The sequence below is a fragment of the Coregonus lavaretus genome (assembly GCF_964263955.1).
Source record: "Coregonus lavaretus genome assembly, chromosome: 33".
NCBI lineage: Eukaryota > Metazoa > Chordata > Actinopteri > Salmoniformes > Salmonidae > Coregonus > Coregonus lavaretus.
The window spans coordinates 33,166,817-33,186,030 of NC_140020.1; the positions used below are offsets into that span (position 1 = coordinate 33,166,817).

Below are 19,214 nucleotides of genomic sequence, written 5' to 3' on the forward strand. Positions count from 1 at the left end.
ATCTTCTTCTGGTGAAGCCATGCTTTTGTGGATTTGGATGTGTGCTTTGGGTCGTTGTCGTGCTTAAAGGTGAACTTCCTCTTCAGCTTTCTAACGGACGCATGAAGGTTGTGTGCCAAAATTGCCTAGTATTTGGAACTGTTCATAATTCCCTCCACCCTGACTAAGGCCCCGGTTCCAGCTGAGGAAAAACAGCCCCAAAGCATGATGCTGCCACCTCCATGCTTCACTGTGGGTATGGTGTTCTTTGGGTGATGTGCAGTGTTGTTTTTGCGCCAAACATACCTTTAGGAATTATGGCCAAAAAGTTCAACCTTGGTTTCATCAGACCATAACACATTTTCCCACGTGCTTTTGGGGGACTTTGTTTGTTTTTGCAAACTTCAGCCGGGCTTGGATGTTTTTCTTTGTAAGAAAAGGCTTCCGCTTGCCACCCTACCCCATTCATATGAAGAATACGGGAGATTGTTGTCACATGTAGCACACAGCCAGTACTTGCCAGAAATTCCTGCAGTTCCTTTAATGTTGCTGTAGGCCTCTTGGAAGCCTCCCTGACCAGGTTTCTTCTCGTCTTTTCATAGATTTTGGAGGGACGTCCAGTTCTTGGTAATGTCTCTGTTGTGCCATATTTTCTCCACTTGATGATGACTGTCTTCACTGTGTTCCATGGTATATGTAATGCTTTGGAAATTATTTTGTACCCTTCTCCTGACTGATATCTTTCAACAATGAGATCCCTCTGCGGACCATGGATTTTGCTCTGAGATGCAACTAAGAAAATGCCAGGAAAATCCTACTAGAACAGCTGAACTTTATTTGTGATTAATCAGTCACTTTAAATGATGGCAGGTGTGTAATGACTTCTATTTAACATGAGTTTGAATGTGATTGGTTAATTCTGAACACAGCCACATCCCCAGTTATAAGAGGGTGTGCACACTTATGCAACCAGGTTATTGTAAGGTTTTTATTTTTCATTTTCCCCCCTCAAAGATTTGTTTGTTTTTCAATTGAATTGTTCACATTATAGGTCACATTAACAGTGGAAAAAGTTCTGACATGATTTATCTTTGTCTCATTCTTTTACATCACAAAAACCTGGCATTTTAACAGGGGTGTGTAGACTTTTTATTTCCACTGTATATTTCGGACAAACAAACGGCTTTACAGACTGAATATTCTCTCTAGAAACCTACATGGTACAGTTTACGGCAGCCATCTTCATTTGGGTTATGAGGGTATTTTGTGCGCTCTTAAGGGAGTAAGGTCTGCAGGGGTAAGGTTTGGGGCAGGAAGGAAGAGCATGTGTGTGTGTTCTGAGGGGGAATAGTCTACTTTTTGGCGGCCTGGAGGCGCTCGCTCACGTTCTCCCAGTTGATGACATTCCAGATGGCTTTGACGTAGTCTGGTCGGACATTCTTGTACTGGAGATAGTAGGCGTGCTCCCACACATCAATACCAAGCAGGGGGACCAGACCTGGGGGAAAAATACAAAATAATTAAGTAAAATAATTCAACAGTAACATAACTGGGCATACAGTGCCTTCAGAAAGTATTCATACCCCTTGACTTTTTCCACATTTTGTTGTGTTACAAACTGAATTCAAAATTGATTAAATTGATTTTTATTCTCACCTATCCACACACACACACACACACACACCCCATAATAACAAAGGGAAATCATGCCTATGTTGAAAATGAAAAATATATAAATATCTAATTTAAATAAGTATTCACACCCCTGAGTCAATACTTTGTAGAAGCACCTTTGGCAGCGATTACAGCTGTGTCTTTCTGGGTAAGTCTCCTAAGAGCTTTCCACACCTGGATTGTGCAACATTTGCCCATTATTCTTTTTAAAAAAATCTTCAAGCTCTGTCAAATTGATCATTGCTACACAAACATTTTCAGGTCTTGCCATTGATTTTAAAGTAGATTTAAGTCAAAACTGTAACTCAGCCACTCAGGAACTTTCACCATATTTTTGGTAAGCAACTCCAGTGTAGATTTGGCCTTGTGTTTTAGGTTATATTCCTGCTGAAAGGTGAATTCATTTCCCAGTGTCTGGTAGAAAGCAGACTGAACCAGGTTTTCCTCTAGGATTTTGTCTGTGCTTAATAGCTGTATTCCATTTATTTTTTATCCTGAAAGTCCCCAGTCTTTAACAATTACAAGCATACCCATAACATGATGCAGCCACCACTATGCTTGAAAATATGGAGTATGGTACTCAGTAATGTGTTGTATTGGATTTGGCCCAAACATAACACTTTGTATTCAGGACAAAAAATGAATTGCTTTGCCACATTCTTTGCACTGTTGCCTTAGTGCCTTGTTGCAAACAGGATGCATGTTTTGGAATATTTTTTATTCTGTACAGGCTTCCTTCTTTTGACTCTGTCAATTAGGTTAGTATTGTGAAGTAACTACAATGTTGTTGATCCATCCTCAGTTCTCCTATCACAGCCATTCAACTCTGTAACTGTTTTAAAGTCATGATTGGCCTCTTGGTGAAATCCCTGAGCGGTTTCCTTCCTCTCCGACAACTGAGTTAGGAAGGACAGCTGTATCGTTGTAGTTAAATTTTGATATATATATATATATATATATATATATATATATTTTTTTACTTTAGTTCATTTAGTAAATATTTATTGAAATGCATTGTTGGTTAAGGGCTTGTAAGTAAGCATTTCACGGTAAGGTGAATACCTGTTGTATTCAGCGCATGTGACAAATAACATTTGATTTGATTTGACTGGGTGTATTGATACACCATCCAAAGTGTAATTAATAACTTCACCATGCTCAAAGAGATATTCAATGTCTGCTTTTTATTTAAAAAAAATGTCATCTACCAATAGGTGTCCTTCTTTGCGAGGCATTGGAAAACCTCCCTGGTCTTTGTGGTTGAATCTGTGTTTAAAATTCACTGCTCGACTGAGGGACCTTACAGATAATTGTATGTGTGGGGTACAGAGATAAGGTAGTCATTTCAAAATCATGTAAACACTATTACTGCACACAGAGTCCAAGCTACTTATTATGTGACTTGTTAAGTACATTTTTACTCCTCAACTTATTTAGGCTTGCCATAACAAAGGGGCTGAATACTTATTGACTCATGACATTTCAGCTTTTAATTTTGTATTAATTTGTTTTAAAAAATCAGGCCTTAACACAACAAAATGTGGAAAAAGTCAAGGGGTGTGAATACTTTCTGAAGGCACTGTATGTCATTCACTGGCACTGTACCCTTGTTTGGGCCCCAGGCAGACATTGACAAGATAACAAATTACAGTACTGGGACCTAGCCAGTAGCCACTGACCTGTGGTTCCCTGCAGTGGGTCTTGATTAGGGCAGGCTGTGATACGGAGCTTCCCGCTTTCCTTGTCGAAGCCCAGCCAGCCCCAGCCTGAGCCCTGGACCGCCACAGTGGCGGCAGACATCTTGTCTTTCAATGCCTGGAAGGAGCCAAAGTCACGCTTGATGGCTGCTGCCAACTCACCTGTGACAGGATGGACAAACAAAGAATGGTCAGACTGATGAATTACATTCAAGTTTCCAATGGGTTGCACATATGAACAATTTAGCAAATTCAGGAAAGAGTGAAATGAAAATGCAAGTGGAACATATAGGCTATCGTTGCTACTTTCCCACAAATTATATAAACCTGTGATAGTTCCAAATGATTGAGGCTTTCGAACAACGTGAGAGATGCCTGGTGTCCGTGGCTACTCACCCTGTGGTTCTCCACCCCCGTTTGGGGAGAGGTTTGTCCAGAAGATGGTGTGGTTGATGTGGCCTCCTCCATTAAACCTCAGAGCAGGCTGGAGAGAAACCTGTGCTGTCACATCTCCTGAAATGCATCACAGGTACACATGCAGGTAAGGGATTGGCTACATACTACAAGTGTAAATACTGGACAGGTATGCATTTATGACTCAATTAAATGTTCAAAAAGGAACCTCATCCAGGAACTATACAATCCCTTAACCAGCCAAGAATGGGATGTAATACAGACTCCAAGGCACTCCTAGGCTGGGACATTAAGACAGTGACAAGAAACACATGGTGGTCCTCTAGGTCTCTGCCATTATTGTGAATCTGTCTGAGATAACAGTCTGTCATAATATCACCACTTTTTGTAAATTACTAAGGCCTAAGCAGCAGGCTTTCCTCTCACCCTTGGCCAGTGCCTCCTGGTACTTTTCCTCTGTGACGTTGAGGTTGTTAACGTAGGTGGCGTGGTGCTTGCTGTGGTGGAGCTGCATGATCTCTGCGTTGATGTGGGGCTCCAGTGCTCCATAGTCATAGGTCAGGTCAGGGAGCGAGTGCTTCTGTCTGGCTGCCACCGTGCCCAGGGCTGGGCTCAGGGTGGCAGCACACCTAAAACCCCAGGAAATAGTGATATGTCAATGTCATCAGTCATTCCCATCCATGGGAAATGTTATCAAGCATAAGCAGTAAAACTGTTTCCAGCTCATCAAGTAATGGTTGCTGCATGCCAGCTTCAATTTAGAAGCAGCTCATGGCCCCAGCTGACAGCCTGAGAAGAGGTTGGATTAGTTGGGAAGGGAGTTCACACAGGGTCAAATTCTCTCTGATTCAGAGTCTTGCACAATTGACCTGAATTTCTGGGGGTCTACTGTATCATTCACAACTTAGCTACATTTGTCTAAGATTAACAAGCTACTTGTGTTGAGAATAGATAGAAATTTACTCTAGTCCTGGCAGCTGAGATAAAAAGAACGTTAGCTATGTTATGAAGTTCAGAAGTTTTCTGTTGCGGCCTGAGCTGAGTGTTCAGTTGTCAAGCCAAGGGGGCAAGGCCTGCCTCATGATGCTGTCTATTACAAAACAAGGCAAACACAGGTGTCAAAATAATGCCAGGGTATCGCTAATAGACAACTTTTACAAGTATAAAACATACTTGTTAGCCAGCCAAACGCACATATAAGCAAATTTCTGCTTATCAACTTGTAGAAACGGCTTGTTAAACTAAGAGATTTTACTGTCAGTAATTTCTGAATTGCCAGTAACAAGCTGGGTAATGCCACTCACTACATTATCGTTATATGGGAGTAGCTAACGTTACGATCTAGCTAGCTACTAGTAGCTATTAAAGGTAACTAAACGTTACTAAACACAAACTAGCTAGACATCTATAACTAGCAATCCTCACGTGAAGCTAACAACAGTAAACGTAACAATAGCAACATCTCTCTATGTTATCGCCCTTCTTCGTGTATAAATCATAGCTTTGTACTGGCTTGTTACCGAATGGATAACTTCATTGCATTTTGTGGTTTTACCTGCGCAATTGACCCACTCTGCTTAGCATGCTCATGTTTCTTCACACCGTATGGGCAGCTCACCTTTCAGAATAGAAGTAGAACTGCCCTTGAAATTCAACATCACTGTTAGAAGATACCATTATCAGTACGTGGGTGTGGCGTCAGAGACGTATTTACTTATGCACGCACATTTCACTACAAACCGTATACAAGGCAAAAAATATGTGTGCTGTATAATTACAATAACGTTTAGGGCAAAAGGGATTAGCTACGTTGGGCAAAATAAAAACATTTGGACAGTTAGAACACCTTCACCCCCGTTCCATATCAGTTCCACCATCCCATTTTGCTTCCGGATGGCCTTGACTTTTTTTTTACCCAAGCTGCATTTCTCATTTTTAGCGAACTTGACAGGTGAACTCTTGTGGCAATGACTGGTTGACATTTTAAAACAATATCGTCTAATGTTTCTTTAATGGCAGCTTTCAACTGATGACACTTCAACACATCTAACTTTCCAGCTAGCCAACTAATGACAGGCACATACAGCAAAAAAAGTAGAGCGATGCATGTTGTGCATCCCGTTGTTTGGCATTTTCTGAAGATGTTGAACAACTATTTATCTGGCTAGTTCAAAACATGTTTTCTCTAAATGGTTTGGATGGATAGTAATTTAAAATGATGTGATTCTGTAGTGACAAACTTAGCTAGCCTAACATTTCTGATAGCATCATGTGAACTCAGCCCGCCCCTTCAGCACTATAGGGTGGCAAGCAGAGAGCTTTGATGCGCAGCAGCGGTTGCCATCGCCTCTCGGATGATGGCGGCGACACCGAATCTCTGTGGTGACGAATTCGAATAACAATAATTAAGTTAACAAACTATTAAAATCGGATTGTAAAGTTGCATATTGGTACTAAGGCGTTCAACACATACTGGTTTCGAATATTGAAGGAAACGGGTCCGGTAAGTGTTCATTTGCGGCAGGTTTTTGAAAACACGAGTCCGCGAAAGGAAGAGGAACGCTAATTTGTGCAAGGGGAGAGTCTGGAGTCTCTTCCTTCTCCGCCATTTTGTGACAACAAGAAGCAGAAAACACGAGAACCGAAAGGTAGCTAACGTTAGCAGCACATCTTTGGTAAAACATCATTTAAGACGATGCACATGTAGACATTTTATTTGAAATCATAATTAAAAGTAGGTAACACTTCGTTAGACTGAATTCAAAAGTAGCTCGTAAGTCTGACGTGGGTCAATGTGAGGTGTTAGTTATTTTGTTTTCTTGTTGAGACAAGACATGCTAGCTAATGTAACAGTTGGATGGCCATTGCGTATTATCCTGCTAATAAATGCTTTAAAATGAAACAAATACATATTAATGGAATTGCTACCACGTTTATCGAGTATAACCTAAATAATCAGAGTTGTAATAGTCTGGTTTTAACTAGCTAACACTCAACATGGAGATGCATGAGGACTAGCTAGCTAATGTTGGAACTAAAGCAAACAAAGAAAATAGATCAGACTGGCATATGTCAATTCAAATATTTGAATACTTCAAGCTTACTAGCAACTGCAGCTAGTAAGTGTATTGTGGTAACAATAGCAATTTAGCTAGCTAGTTAACGTAATCCTTTTAGAGATTCCCTAAAAACACGCCACTTCAATACAGCTACGACCGGACGTGAGTTTTTCGCAGTAGGTTAAAACTAGCTTAAGGTCATGGTTAGCGAACATTTTCTCCTAACCGTTCTTTTATACCTCAATGCTCCAACCCTGCTACGAAAAGTCACTTTTATAATATTTGCATGATCTGCTGTAGCAGCTCAAGTATCATTATTGAACGGCTTGCTCTTGAAACTTCCACTCAATTAATTGGTACTTCTTTTACTTCCCTTTCAGAGCTCAGAATGACAAATGAGGAACCTCTTCCAAAGAAGGTGAGAGCCCGCCTCTATTTGTATACCAAGATTCCAGTATTGATAGTTTTATGTAGCTAAAGCCTTTTACTTTCTGACTCTTTCCCATTTTCTTCATTCAGGTTCGCCTCAGTGAATCTGACATGAAGACCCTGACCCGAGAGGAACTGTGTGTGAGGTAAATAGATAACACTACGGTAGATGGAAGAGGGTGGGATGATTGTTTCTGTTTGGATGTGAGAACAAGTGTGTTCATGTTTATTATTGGTCCTTTAGGTGGAACCAACATGAAGCCTATGTCCAGATCCTGGAGGCAAAATATGCTGATCTGAATTGTAAGTGCTCCACACAATGTAGGCCTACTCCCAACATTTTACCAAGTCATCATTCAGTAGAATAAGAGTGAAGAGTGTCAGCTGTTGATAGGGAAGGATTATCCTATGTTTCTAGTGGTAGGCTTTGGGTATCAGTTTCAAATTTTAGAAGTACAAATACTCACACTCAACACCTTTTGAAGTTTTTATTTTCGTTTAGGTGTTGATGACTTTTCAGTTGACACATGATAGTGAGGTTAACTGTGCGTTGTTTTTCTCCACTCACCGTCTCAGCGAACGATGTGACTGGGTTGAAGGAGTCTGAGGAGAAGCTGAAGCAGCAGCAGCAGGAGGCGTCACGCAGGGAGAACATCCTGGTCATGCGGCTCGCCACCAAGGAGCAGGAAATGCAAGAGTGTACAGTACGTATCCCACTGCAATACTTCCTGCTGTTTTTCTAAATGAGGGGACTGGGGGATATGTAGGCCTAGTTTTAGCTTTAAAGAGGAACTATTGACATTTTCTCGTTTGGTTTTCAATGGCACATCTAACCATTACATACATTTTGTCTTCAATGGTAATCGCTCTGATGTTGCAAGGCGTCACAATTCTGGCATAAAAATAGATTCGCAAACAGGTTCATTGTGTCTTATTCATGCACCTTTTATTTTAGTAACAAAATGTTAGTCACGCGGTAGACCTCAACATTCTGGATACAAGTGTAGATATTGAACTTAGTCTAAATCCTATTCCCAAGCTGTGCTGGGAAAGGGGGGTACAGTACAGCATAGTTTCCACCTTATCGATGGTTCGTCAATAGTTTACTCCTCCCTGCTCACCCCAAGTCTTTAGTGTCACACTCCTGATGGAAACAAAATAACACTAGAGCTCACATTAACATAAACACTGGTGACTAGGGCTGGGAATTGCCAGGGACCTCACGATACAATATTATCACGATACTTAGGTGCGGATACGATTTGTATTGCAATTCCATACTCTGATTTTTATTGCGATTCGATGTTCAAAACATATTGATCACCATATGTCTGCTGCAGAGAGACAAGAGTTTTGATCAGTCATGGAAATAAAAGTGCTGAAAACACATTGGCTCCCTATTTAAAAAGATGATGGAGAACAAGCTATGAAGGAACTGTAGTTTTAGTGCAGGTATAGCCAAGAAGCGCAAAATAGTATTGCGATATTGTCAAACCGATACAATATATCGTTTTTTAAAAATGATATCCCTAATATGTAACTATCGATCCACCTCCCCTTCACTACTGGCGACACACTGGTGCTGGGTAAGTCTCAGGTAGAAATTCAGTATATGGACAATATGAAGCCTTGCTTGTCAGAGCTCTCACTTTCTGAATGACAGCATATTGGCTCACCCAACAGCAAATGCCATTCATTCTGTCGGGCAACTGAGGTCAATCAAACTGACTCGGATAGTTGGGTGCATAAAATGTTACCCTGAGTTATGGTGTATAACATGAGTCCAGTCCCACACTTGGACTCTGTAGTTGAACAAGAATGTGTCTTTTGAAGGCAATAACTTATTTTCAATAATGATTTACAAAGTTAAATGAATGTGTAAGCATGACTGTGTTCAGCTACAGTAATGGTGACTGTGATTTTATAGTTCTGTTATTAGCCACATCCATTGCCTCTTGTGTAAATTAAGTCAAGTCAATGTATTTTTATTGTTAACTTTCAGAAGCCTAAGGAGGGATTTTCTAAGTTGAGTTTATGTGCTTGTGCATTTATTGACACTTGTCTCTTTCAACCTGCAGACCCAGATCCAGTACCTCAAGCAAGTCCAACAACCCAGTGCCGCCCAACTGCGGTCGTCCATGGTAGACCCGGCCATCAACTTATTTTTCCTCAAAATGAAGGGTGAACTGGAACAGACTAAAGACAAACTGGAGCAGGCCCAAAATGAACTGAGTGCCTGGAAATTTACACCAGATAGGTAAAGACAATCAAAATAACTCCCCCTCCTCCCACCCCCCCAAAAAAAAGTCAAGACATCCTCACACCCCCCACCCCCACTGCAGGCATGCAGAAATCATGGTGGGGGGGATGGCTGAGAAATACTGTACTCACCACAAGACTCAGACTTTACCAAAAACCCAAACACAAAAAAAAAAACTGCCATCCATGTTTTGTGTGCTCTTGTACTGTCCCCCAGCTACATATCACATAATCTAAACTGAATGAAAAAAACAGTATGGTCAGGTGACACTTGTGTTTCAGCTCTCTCATCCCCCCTCACCGTCCAGGGGCCCTGAAGGAGTCGGGACTGTTCCTGAAGAGGTGGTCACGTCCGACACGGATATGCCCCCCCTCCCTCCTCTCTCAGCCCAAGCCAGACAGTTGCCTTATTAAATGGGGGTGGGGGGGGTTATGGTGGAGATTGAGGCAGTCTTGGGCAAACTGCCGGAGCAGGGAGAGCACCCCTAGCCTAAATCACCAATTGAACATTTAAAGACAATGCCCCGCTAGCTAAAGACATTTAACAGTGGAAAACACCACACCCATACCCGCTAGTGCTCCTGAGACTCTAAGACTCTCGGACAGATTGTAGAATACAATGAAAATACTGTGGGAAAGGTTCTAGGATAAGCTGTAAGACTTTGGAGGGAGGAGCCAGTAGAATGTTTAAGACTCTGGGGGAGGAGCCAGACCCTCAGTCCAGAAGTTGAGGCGTGAGTGAGCGAGGGTCCGATCGCCTGTGTCTTTGCGCATGGGCCCACATACGGATTGAGTGTATTTACATGTTTTATTTTGTGAGTTGCCTCTTATGTTGCTGTTTCATTTACTTTCCTCTTTTTGGTTCTCTGAAATACTCTTGCACTGCAGTGTGTCAACAGAGACATTTGCTCTGTTCGATTTGATGATCTTGAAAAAAAGAACATCTGGTAGGCTACATTATTTTGATGGTTGATGTTTCCAAATTATTATTTGTAAAACGTACACACTGCAGTTGGTGCTTGAGTTTTATTTTCTCATAATGACTACAAATGTGTGAAACAAGTAATGTTACAACTTCATGAGAATGTATTTATTCAGTGCAATATGATATTGTTCTTTGTGTATTCATGTTGTTGACCTCACACCCCACCCCAGCAACCTTAAACCTTTTTTTGTTGGGGGGTCAATTCCAGTTGACATTTTAACGGATGAAATTAATTGGACTATTTATGGGCATAGTAATTTATGAGAAATATGCAAATCATTGATTGATTTTCAATTTAAACAACGCAACTAGGTAAACAGCCTATATCCAGCCTTGGATATCTGGCCATCAATATAGTTACAACACTCGTGGTGGGAACAACCCGTAAAATTACTATTATGCTGTACTCACCACAAGACTCCGGTTCTGAGGTGTTGTCTGCTAAAGCAATGATGGGTATGATCCATTGGAAGTAGTTTTCTTAAAAGAAGCAACATTTTACATTGCTGATGGCAAGCAAAAATAGTTGATAGCCCTTGACCTTTTCAGGTAGCAACCAAAGTAACAAGATTGTGTGTTCTAATCCTTTAGATTTAAAATCCACTATCAGCTGCTCATCCAGTTTCTCCTAAGAGTGTCTGGTGTTTTATTTTTCTAATACTTGGCTAACGTCATTTTATTGATGGTCAAAATACTTGTTTCGATGTGGTAAAGCTGAATGAAACATCCTTGTCAGACATGCATTGTTGCCAAGTATTACGAAATGTAATCAAAGGTCAAATCTCATCGGTTGACTCTCACAGTTCATTTTCAATAGGATGGTTTTCACAAATGCTTCTGGAACCAGTGTCCGTCCAAGCTGCTGTGTTTTTAGGAAGTATCTGTAGTCTGTTGTGACATGCAGTGTTCCTAGGTTTCAAGGGAAGTGGTGACTATTCTGAAGTTGAGATTTCCCTGGCTGCCATGGTTCCTCTGAAATGTCAATGCAATTTAAGCATGCGTTTTCCTTGTTTTAAAAGAGTCAGCAGAGAAGGATGTTTTGTTGTGGTTAGTGCATTATTACCTCAGGTGACCTTGTCCAAGGTGCTGACTGAGTAATAATACTCACGCCTGTAGAAGCTGGTCGGTTGTGACAGACTAAGATTTTTTAAGTGTGATTTGCTGTTGAAGTACAATTGGGTGTGTAGAAACCAAAAGTATGGTTGCTGAAATTGGATACTTTAACTTGGTCCTTATCCTGTTGAGCTGTGTAGGCCCACTTGTAGTTGTAAAATGTGCATAGGGGTACTCAAAGTAAAGGTACTGCTGCTGCATAAGATTGTTGCTGTTTTATCGGAATGTGCGTCTATGCTATTGTTGCTGGTATCCTTTGCCTAGGCCAAACTGTCTCCGGTATTTATCTACAACTGTACTACTTTGGAAAATGGAAACTTGCTGTCTGGATGGACCAGATTCATAGTGTTCGTGGATGGGTGGGGACGGTGGTGTTACAGGTCCCTTTTTTTTTTTGCTGTCGTGCTGCACATATCAGAAGATCTCAATGTGGTACCTGCAAGGTTAAACACCTCTCCAAGCAATGTGAGATGATCTGATAATCTACAGAGCGTGACTGCATAAATTATAACCTGGAACACCACCATAGTGACCACCTGGTTAGGTCACTGGACTGATTGGGCTGTCCTTGCCTGTGGGTGGCATTTGGCTGTGCCTCTGGTTCATTGTGTGATGTGAGGCCTGTCTCCCTTGCAGCCAGACGGGGAAGAAGCTAATGGCCAAGTGCCGGATGCTGATCCAGGAGAACCAGGAGCTGGGGAGGCAGCTGTCCCAGGGACGTATCGCCCAGCTGGAGGCAGAGCTGGCCCTGCAGAAGAAGTACAGCGAGGAGCTCAAGAGCAGCCAGGACGGTGAGAACACAACAGCTCACCTCCATCTACTCAGACCTGTGTTCAAATAGTATCAGCATTCATGTTTTTCCATAAAATAAATTACGCTTTAAATGTTACATTTCAGCACAGCGAAGACCCATGTGTGCTTTGTAGCGCCCCTGGTTATTAATCTGTGCTACAGTAAAGTGTGGTCTGTAACCTCTGCATTGGAGGAGCTATATTCTCCTCCGCATGTATTCAGCAGACCTGTACATTCAGATGCAGGAGCTTTTGCTAAGGCATTAGTTAGACATATTTCTAATATTCAGTGTATTTTCCTGCTGGCTGAAAAAAAAAAAATGTTTGCCTTAATTTACCTGGGGCGGTCTCTCTTTTTCTTGAACCTGACTGCGTTCATTATCCCTGTATTCTGACCGGTGGCTTTGTCTGTTTTTGTCCCTCCCAGAGTTGAACGATTTCATCATCCAGCTGGATGAGGAAGTGGAGGGCATGCAGAGCACCATCCTGGTCCTCCAGCAGCAGCTCAGGGAGACTCGTCAGCAGCTCTCCCAGAACCCAGCTCAGGCTGCCTCTTCTGGGGCAGGGCCCAGCAGGACTTCACCCTCCAACGAGCCCCCCAGCCAGCCCGAGCAGCCCTCCGCCCAGGCAGGGAAAGACTGCGGAAGGGTCTCCAACGGACCAAGCAACGGCAGCTCGTCCTCCCAGAGGAGTGCGGCGGCCACCCCCAGCCTGTACCGCGAGGTCAGCAGCGCAGAGGAAGACTTTCCCCCGTCCTCCATGGTCTCCAGCCCCGGCGAAGGCGAGACGAAACTCTCCAACCACTCAGAGGAGGCGGCGGGGGGCCAGACTGGTGGCGGTGCAGGGGGCGCAGGAGCAGGGGGGTTCGGGAGCCAGCTGAGCGCAGGGTATGAGAGCGTGGACTCCCCAACGGGCAGCGAGACGTCCCTGACGCAGCACTCGAACGACACAGACTCCAACACCGACCCCCATGAGGACAAGGCTGCCCCGGTCATCAAGGGCAACAGGACTGCGGGGTCGCGGCAGGCTCAGAACGGCCTGAGCGCGAGCGGTGGCACAGTTTTGTAATGTACTTTATAATAACACGTAATTTGTCTTTTTCTTTTTATACGAGACACAAACAAAAACAAACACATAGTTGGTAACACAGTACTGCTGTCCAGAACTTTTTCTCCTCTCTCCTTTGCCTATCGTGATACCTCTTCCACAAGATAAAGAAAATAATTTTGTTGCTAAACAGGAACATTACGTGAAATTAATTAATGTATGTAGATATGAATTGAGTTTTGTATGATTCAAGCTAGATCTTTTTTTCTTTGGTCTTTTGGTTATTTGAACATGTGGATCCATAACATTCTTGTTTGAACTCTTGACAAACTCAAATTATCAAGCATCTGGTGTTGTAGTCATGCTCAATAAAAGTCAAAAAACCACAGTTCACTTTAGTAGCTTTGCAATGTTGAAGGATGTTATCTTTTAGATGTTGACTTTTATTTTTTTTATCCTTGGCAAAATAATACGTTTCTGTTTGACAATGTGTGTGGTTTCTACGCGATGTACCTTGTTGAATTCATTATTCTGACTTCCATCCTTTTCATGTACTGACCAAATATCAATAAAGACTTTTAATATGACTGTGACTTGGATTTTTCTTCTCCCTCTGAACAAATGTAAAGCCTTTCTCAAATTAAATTTAAATATATTTACTATATTCTAATGAAGTAGATTATCACGTTTGTTTATTAGTGCCTTCAAAGTATTCTGACCTTTCACTTTTTCCACATTTTGTTACAATACAGCCTTATTCTAAAATGAATTAAATAAATAAAAAATCTCAATCTACACACAATACCCCATAATGACGAAGTGAAAACAGGTTTTAGAATGTTTTAGCAAATGTATATATTAAAAAGAAAAGCGTATTCAGACCCTTTGCTGTGAGACTCGAAATTGAGCTCAGGTGCAACCTGTTTCCATTGATCATCCTTGATGTTTTTACAACTTGATTGGAGTCCACCTGTGGTAAATGCAATTGATTGGACCTGATTTGGAAAGGCACACACCTGTCTATATAAGGTCCCACAGTTGACACTGTACGTCAGAGCAAAAACCAAGCCATGAGGTCAAAGGAATTGTCCCCAGAGCGCCGAGACAGGATTGTGTCAAGGCACAGATCTGGGGAAGGGTACCAAAAAATGTCCCCAAGAACACAGTGGCCGCCATCATTCTTAAAGAAGTTTCGAACCTGCTATTGCTGCCCGCCCGGCCAAACTGAGCAATCGGGGGAGAAGGGCCTTAGTCAGGGAGGTGACCAAGAACCCGATGGTCACTCTGACAGAGCTCCAGAGTTCCTCTGTGGAGATGGGAGAACCTTCCAGAAGGACAACCATCTCTGCAGCACTCCACCAATCAGGTATTTATGGTAGAGTGGCCAGACGGAAGCCACTCCTCAGTAAAAGGCACATGACAGCCCGCTTGGAGTTTGCCAAAAGGCACCTAAAGGACTCTCACACCTCTGTAGCTCAATTGGTAGAGCATGGCGCTTGTAACGCCAGGGTAGTGGGTTCGATCCCCGGGACCACCCATACGTAAAAACTTATGCACACATGACTGTAAGTCGCTTTGGATAAAAGCGTCTGCTAAATGGCATATTATTATTATTATTATATTATTATTATGAGAAACAAGATTCTGTGGTCTGATGAAACCAAGATTGAACTCTTTGGCCTGAATGCCAAGCGTCACGTCTGGAGGAAACCAGCTACCGCTCATCACCTGGCCAATACCATCCCTACGGTGAAGCATGGTGGTGGCAGCATCATGCTGTGGGGATGTTTTTCAGCGGCAGGGACTGGGAAACTAGTCAGGATCGAGGGAAAGATGAACGGCGCAAAGTACAGAGAGATCCTTGATGAAAACCTGCTCCAGAGCGCTCAGGACCTCAGACTGGAGCGAATGTTCACCTTCCAACAGGACAATGACCCTAAGCACACAGCCAAGACAACGCAGGAGTGGCTTTAGGACAAGTCTCTGAATGTCCTTGAGTGGCCCAGCCAGAGCCCGGATTTGAACCCCATCGAACATCTCTGGAGAGACCTGAAAATCGCTGTGCAGCGATGCGCCCCATCCAACCTGACAGAGCTTGAGAGGATCTGCAGAGAAGAATGAGAGAAACTCCCCAAATACAGGTGTGCCAAGCTTGTAGCGTCATACCCAAGAAGACGCAAGGCTGTAATGCTGCCAAAGGTGCTTCAACAAAGTACTGAGTAAAGGGTCTGAACACTTGTGTAAATGTGATATTTCATTTATTTTTATTTTATGTCTAAAAACCTGTGTTTGCGTTGTCATTATGGGGTATTGTGTGTAGATTTATGGGGGGGGGGGGGGGGGATTTAATCCATTTTAGAATAAGGATGTAACATAACAAAATGTGCAAAAAGTGAAGGGGTCTGAATACTTTCCGAATGCACTGTATATTCAACCACAAGGGTGTACTAATGAGCTATTCGAGATAGAAGAAAATGAATCATAATAGAGCACTAATGAAATTTCAGTGTAGATAAGGGAAGGGCACCTTAAAATAAAAACATACCAGCCAGACAAGCCGGTGTATGAATTGCAGACGACGACGGCGACAACACTTTTTGGCTGGGGGACATTATTTGGCATTACAGGCCCCGCAAGGTCGGCGTTCGAATGTGTCAGCCAGAAAGCCACTAACAAAGTAGACTACCGATCGCTGTTCATGGTTCTGAAATTGCAACATGACTATACATGTTAGGCTTTCTACGTTGCCAAGGCATAGCTTTGAGTTAGCTAATGGATAAATCTTTATTGGTAGGCCTATTTCTCAGGTTAAGCCTAACATTTCACAAAGATATACATGGTGTCGCAATGCCATTTTACGACTGCTGGCTGGTGGCATAATGTAATTACTTTTTCAGTAATTAAAGTTGGAAATTGAAACATTGCAGGTTGTCAAATACATTTGAGATAGAACAGAATAACAGCTACCAATTGATTTTTTTAAAAATATATATACAGCTGACCTGTATTAGGCTACCTGAACCTACGTGAGCTGTCCTTGCGCTTTCTCCCAGCTTGGATAGACATTTGTTGTGTGTAAAGCCTATCTATTAATTCCAAATAATACATTCAGTCCACCCTCAAAACACTAGCGTGGGCTACTAGGGACTGTTTGATTATGCAGTGAACTACCTATAGCTTTATTCCCATTTTTTAGCTGCGATTTAGGTTTTCTAACAATGAGGAAAAAAGTAGTAGGCTTGAGGATAAATATTATTTATTGTTGAACTCAGCAGGTTTTGTCTGGCTAATAGCCTACACAAATGGGCTGCAATATTCAAGGTACATTAAATTTGGCCTAAATCAAATAAAATCCGATTTGAGAGACTCCCCGGTCTCCTCCTTTTTTTCACCATGGCCTGTAGGTCCAGGTTGGACCTGTTTTCATATTGAGCATTGCCAACCCAGACAGTCTTTCCTGAGACATTGTGCATTATATGTCCATTGCGCTGCACACAATTTTAACTTAGTCTTGAATGATGCATGCCAAGATATACCAGAGATAAGGGACTGTTGATATTGCAACCACACAACTCAAACGCCGGTTCACCAGTATGAATGAAAATCGCAAACCGCTTTTTTTGTTCAAGCCCTCAAGAACTGTTGTCTACTAAATATGATAATCTGTTTACGTCTGCCAATGTATTGGCTGTCCAGTGTCCAAACGACCTGTCTTCAGAGCTTCCTACAGTTACTCTTTCCGCAACGTGATGACGCCGGCAATTAAGGAGGATGAGAGGTGCAATTAAAGATGTTGTAGAACTGCTGTATTTGAAGCACTCCTACATTCTGCCCAGTTTCGGTCTAATATGAGCTTTTGAACACCTGAGTAAGCTCCACTCATTGCACTGGCGCCATCGTAGCCTTGACCACGGCATTTGTTCCCCGACATCCCCCTTGTACTTTCAAACAGTTTACTTTTTTCTTTTTGAAGCCCTGCAGCACTTTTTCTGTCACATTCCTGAAGCCCAAGAAATAAACACTTAGCTTCCTAGTACATATATAAATTAAAAAGGTTAAGGAATTAATGAGTTTTTGGAGCGTTACTTTTGTCTTTTGTTAAATATTAGTGTACCCCCCCCCCCTCAGATAGAAAGTGAATCATCTCACATCTTAGAAAATATTTGTAATGTTGACACGGAAGTTCAAGGCCGACCGCGGTAATGCAGGCATCGTTATAGGGAATGGAAAAATTGCAAAGTTCGTGGTCAATGTTCATTTAAATAAAACATTTTTTAGAAGATGGTACCAATAATTGCTTCTAATACACCAGATGTATGTCCTTGAGCCGATTATTTTAAAATCGAAGTCGGCTAGGCGAACTGAATGAGGATACTGGCATGCTCCCTTAAAAAAGATGCCGTAGCCAGTATACGCTTCCTCAAAATAGTCTGAATAAATCTAAAATAACTCAAGAAATCTGTCATTCATTTATACGTTTTTATCAAGGTCTTAGTCGCGCAATTTTACATCTAACTAGCTAAGATGTTTTGGTGCATTATTTCTCAATGAAAAAATGTGCATGAAAACGAGTCGTCTCTCGTTGAATGACAAAATACTTTACTTAAGAATCGCTACTGCTGACCAATCACCGACTAAGGGGCGTAGACTTCAGCGACCGAATTCGTCTTGCCTCACCCAAAAAAATTGTGTGCCCGAACAACCGAAAAAACACTTACTGAAGTCCCAAACGAACAAAAAATATCACAAAATATCGTCATAATATATGCACAAACTCTTCTGAACTGTTTCGGCTGGGAAGCATGCGGACACCTTAACTCAATGAGAGGGGGCAGCACTGAGCTAACTGCAACGTCACTTCATGGAGTAGCTCAAAATAAATGTTTATGGTGCTGTGGCTCAGTTGACCTTTCCTTTCTTATTTTTTATTGCACAAAACAGGAAGTCTACAAATAAACAAACAAGAGCAACATGTATGCTATATGCTAGGGGGTACAACAAATGACAGATTATACAAAGGCATTAAAAGACACAAACATATTGACTGTTTTTACAGCTTTCTTATTTGAAGAATGTAGAATGATCTATTGCTCGAACTCCTTATAGAAAATAAGATTTTATTTTATTTTAATTATTAGTGAATTTTGCCATTAGCTCAATTAAATGTGGACTAGCTCAAACTGTGCATGTTATGTCTCCATGAGATGCCATCTCGGACTCCCGAGTGGCGCAGTGGTCTGTGCCACTAGAGATCCTGGTTCGAATCCAGGTTCTGTCGTAGCCGGCCGCGACCGGGAGACCCATGGGATGGCGCACAATTGGCTCAGCATCGTCCAGGGTAGGGGAGGGAATGGCCGGCAGGGATGTAGCTCAGTTGGTAGATGTATGCACTAACTGTAAGTCGCTCTGGATAAGAGCGTCTGCTAAATGACTAAAATCTCAAATGTAAATCTTAACCAACTTCATTTGGCTTCAATCAGAGGTATGGATATAATTAGAAGATGCTTAGGCATTCTACCTAACAACGGGACTCATTGTCCACAGAGTGGAACGGCCTCCCACCTATTTCTCTCTTTGGATTGGTGGATACATCACGTTATTTGAAAAATATACACTGCTCAAAAAAATTAAGGGAACACTGCAGCCCAACACCGTGCAGGACGTTTGGCATTTGCCAGAGAACACCAAAATTGGCAAATTCGCCACTAGCGCCCTGTGCTCTTCACAGATGAAAGCAGGTTCACACTGAGCACATGTGACAGACGTG

The 19,214-nt window shown here is 42.2% G+C and overlaps 2 protein-coding genes across 5 annotated transcripts; one reads left to right on the forward strand and one right to left on the reverse strand.

Moving 5' to 3' along the window:
• Window positions 1-791: 791 nt before the first annotated feature.
• Window positions 792-5,404, reverse strand: LOC311108211 (superoxide dismutase [Mn], mitochondrial). Its single transcript, XM_084150833.1, has 5 exons — window positions 5,320-5,404; window positions 4,191-4,393; window positions 3,747-3,863; window positions 3,333-3,512; window positions 792-1,477 (listed from the first exon to the last, which is right to left on the reverse strand). The coding sequence occupies exons 1-5, from the start codon at window positions 5,352-5,354 to the stop codon at window positions 1,332-1,334; spliced, it is 681 nt and encodes a 226-aa protein (XP_084006959.1). The 5' UTR covers window positions 5,355-5,404; the 3' UTR covers window positions 792-1,331.
• Window positions 5,405-6,089: 685 nt separating this feature from the next.
• On the forward strand, window positions 6,090-14,034 carry LOC311108484 (pre-mRNA-splicing regulator WTAP-like). 4 transcript variants are annotated; one of them, XM_084151116.1, is made up of 8 exons: window positions 6,090-6,267; window positions 7,204-7,241; window positions 7,343-7,398; window positions 7,497-7,555; window positions 7,829-7,956; window positions 9,331-9,509; window positions 12,246-12,400; window positions 12,828-14,034. In XM_084151116.1, the coding sequence occupies exons 2-8, from the start codon at window positions 7,212-7,214 to the stop codon at window positions 13,466-13,468; spliced, it is 1,248 nt and encodes a 415-aa protein (XP_084007242.1). In that variant the 5' UTR covers window positions 6,090-6,267; window positions 7,204-7,211; the 3' UTR covers window positions 13,469-14,034. The 4 variants fall into 4 exon arrangements, 3 of the variants coding, with proteins under 3 accessions (XP_084007242.1, XP_084007241.1, XP_084007243.1); XR_014610511.1 differs by having other exon boundaries at window positions 6,100-6,412; window positions 9,331-10,326; XM_084151115.1 differs by having other exon boundaries at window positions 6,100-6,412.
• The last annotated feature ends 5,180 nt before the right edge of the window (window positions 14,035-19,214 follow it).

What these genes read in the sequence shown, in the direction of transcription:
- LOC311108484 (XM_084151116.1), top strand. Translation starts at nt 7,212, where the DNA reads ATGACAAATGAGGAACCTCTTCCAAAGAAG. An exon ending in AAAATATGCTGATCTGAATT is followed by an intron (nt 7,556 to 7,828) that starts GTAAGTGCTCCA and finishes TCACCGTCTCAG; the next exon opens with CGAACGATGTGACTGGGTTG. An exon ending in GCTCAAGAGCAGCCAGGACG is followed by an intron (nt 12,401 to 12,827) that starts GTGAGAACACAA and finishes TGTCCCTCCCAG; the next exon opens with AGTTGAACGATTTCATCATC.
- LOC311108211 (XM_084150833.1), bottom strand. Translation starts at nt 5,354, where the DNA reads ATGAGCATGCTAAGCAGAGTGGGTCAATTGCGCAG. An exon ending in CGGGGGTGGAGAACCACAGG is followed by an intron (nt 3,513 to 3,746) that starts GTGAGTAGCCAC and finishes ATCCTGTCACAG; the next exon opens with GTGAGTTGGCAGCAGCCATC. An exon ending in CCCACTGCAGGGAACCACAG is followed by an intron (nt 1,478 to 3,332) that starts GTCAGTGGCTAC and finishes TTTTTCCCCCAG; the next exon opens with GTCTGGTCCCCCTGCTTGGT.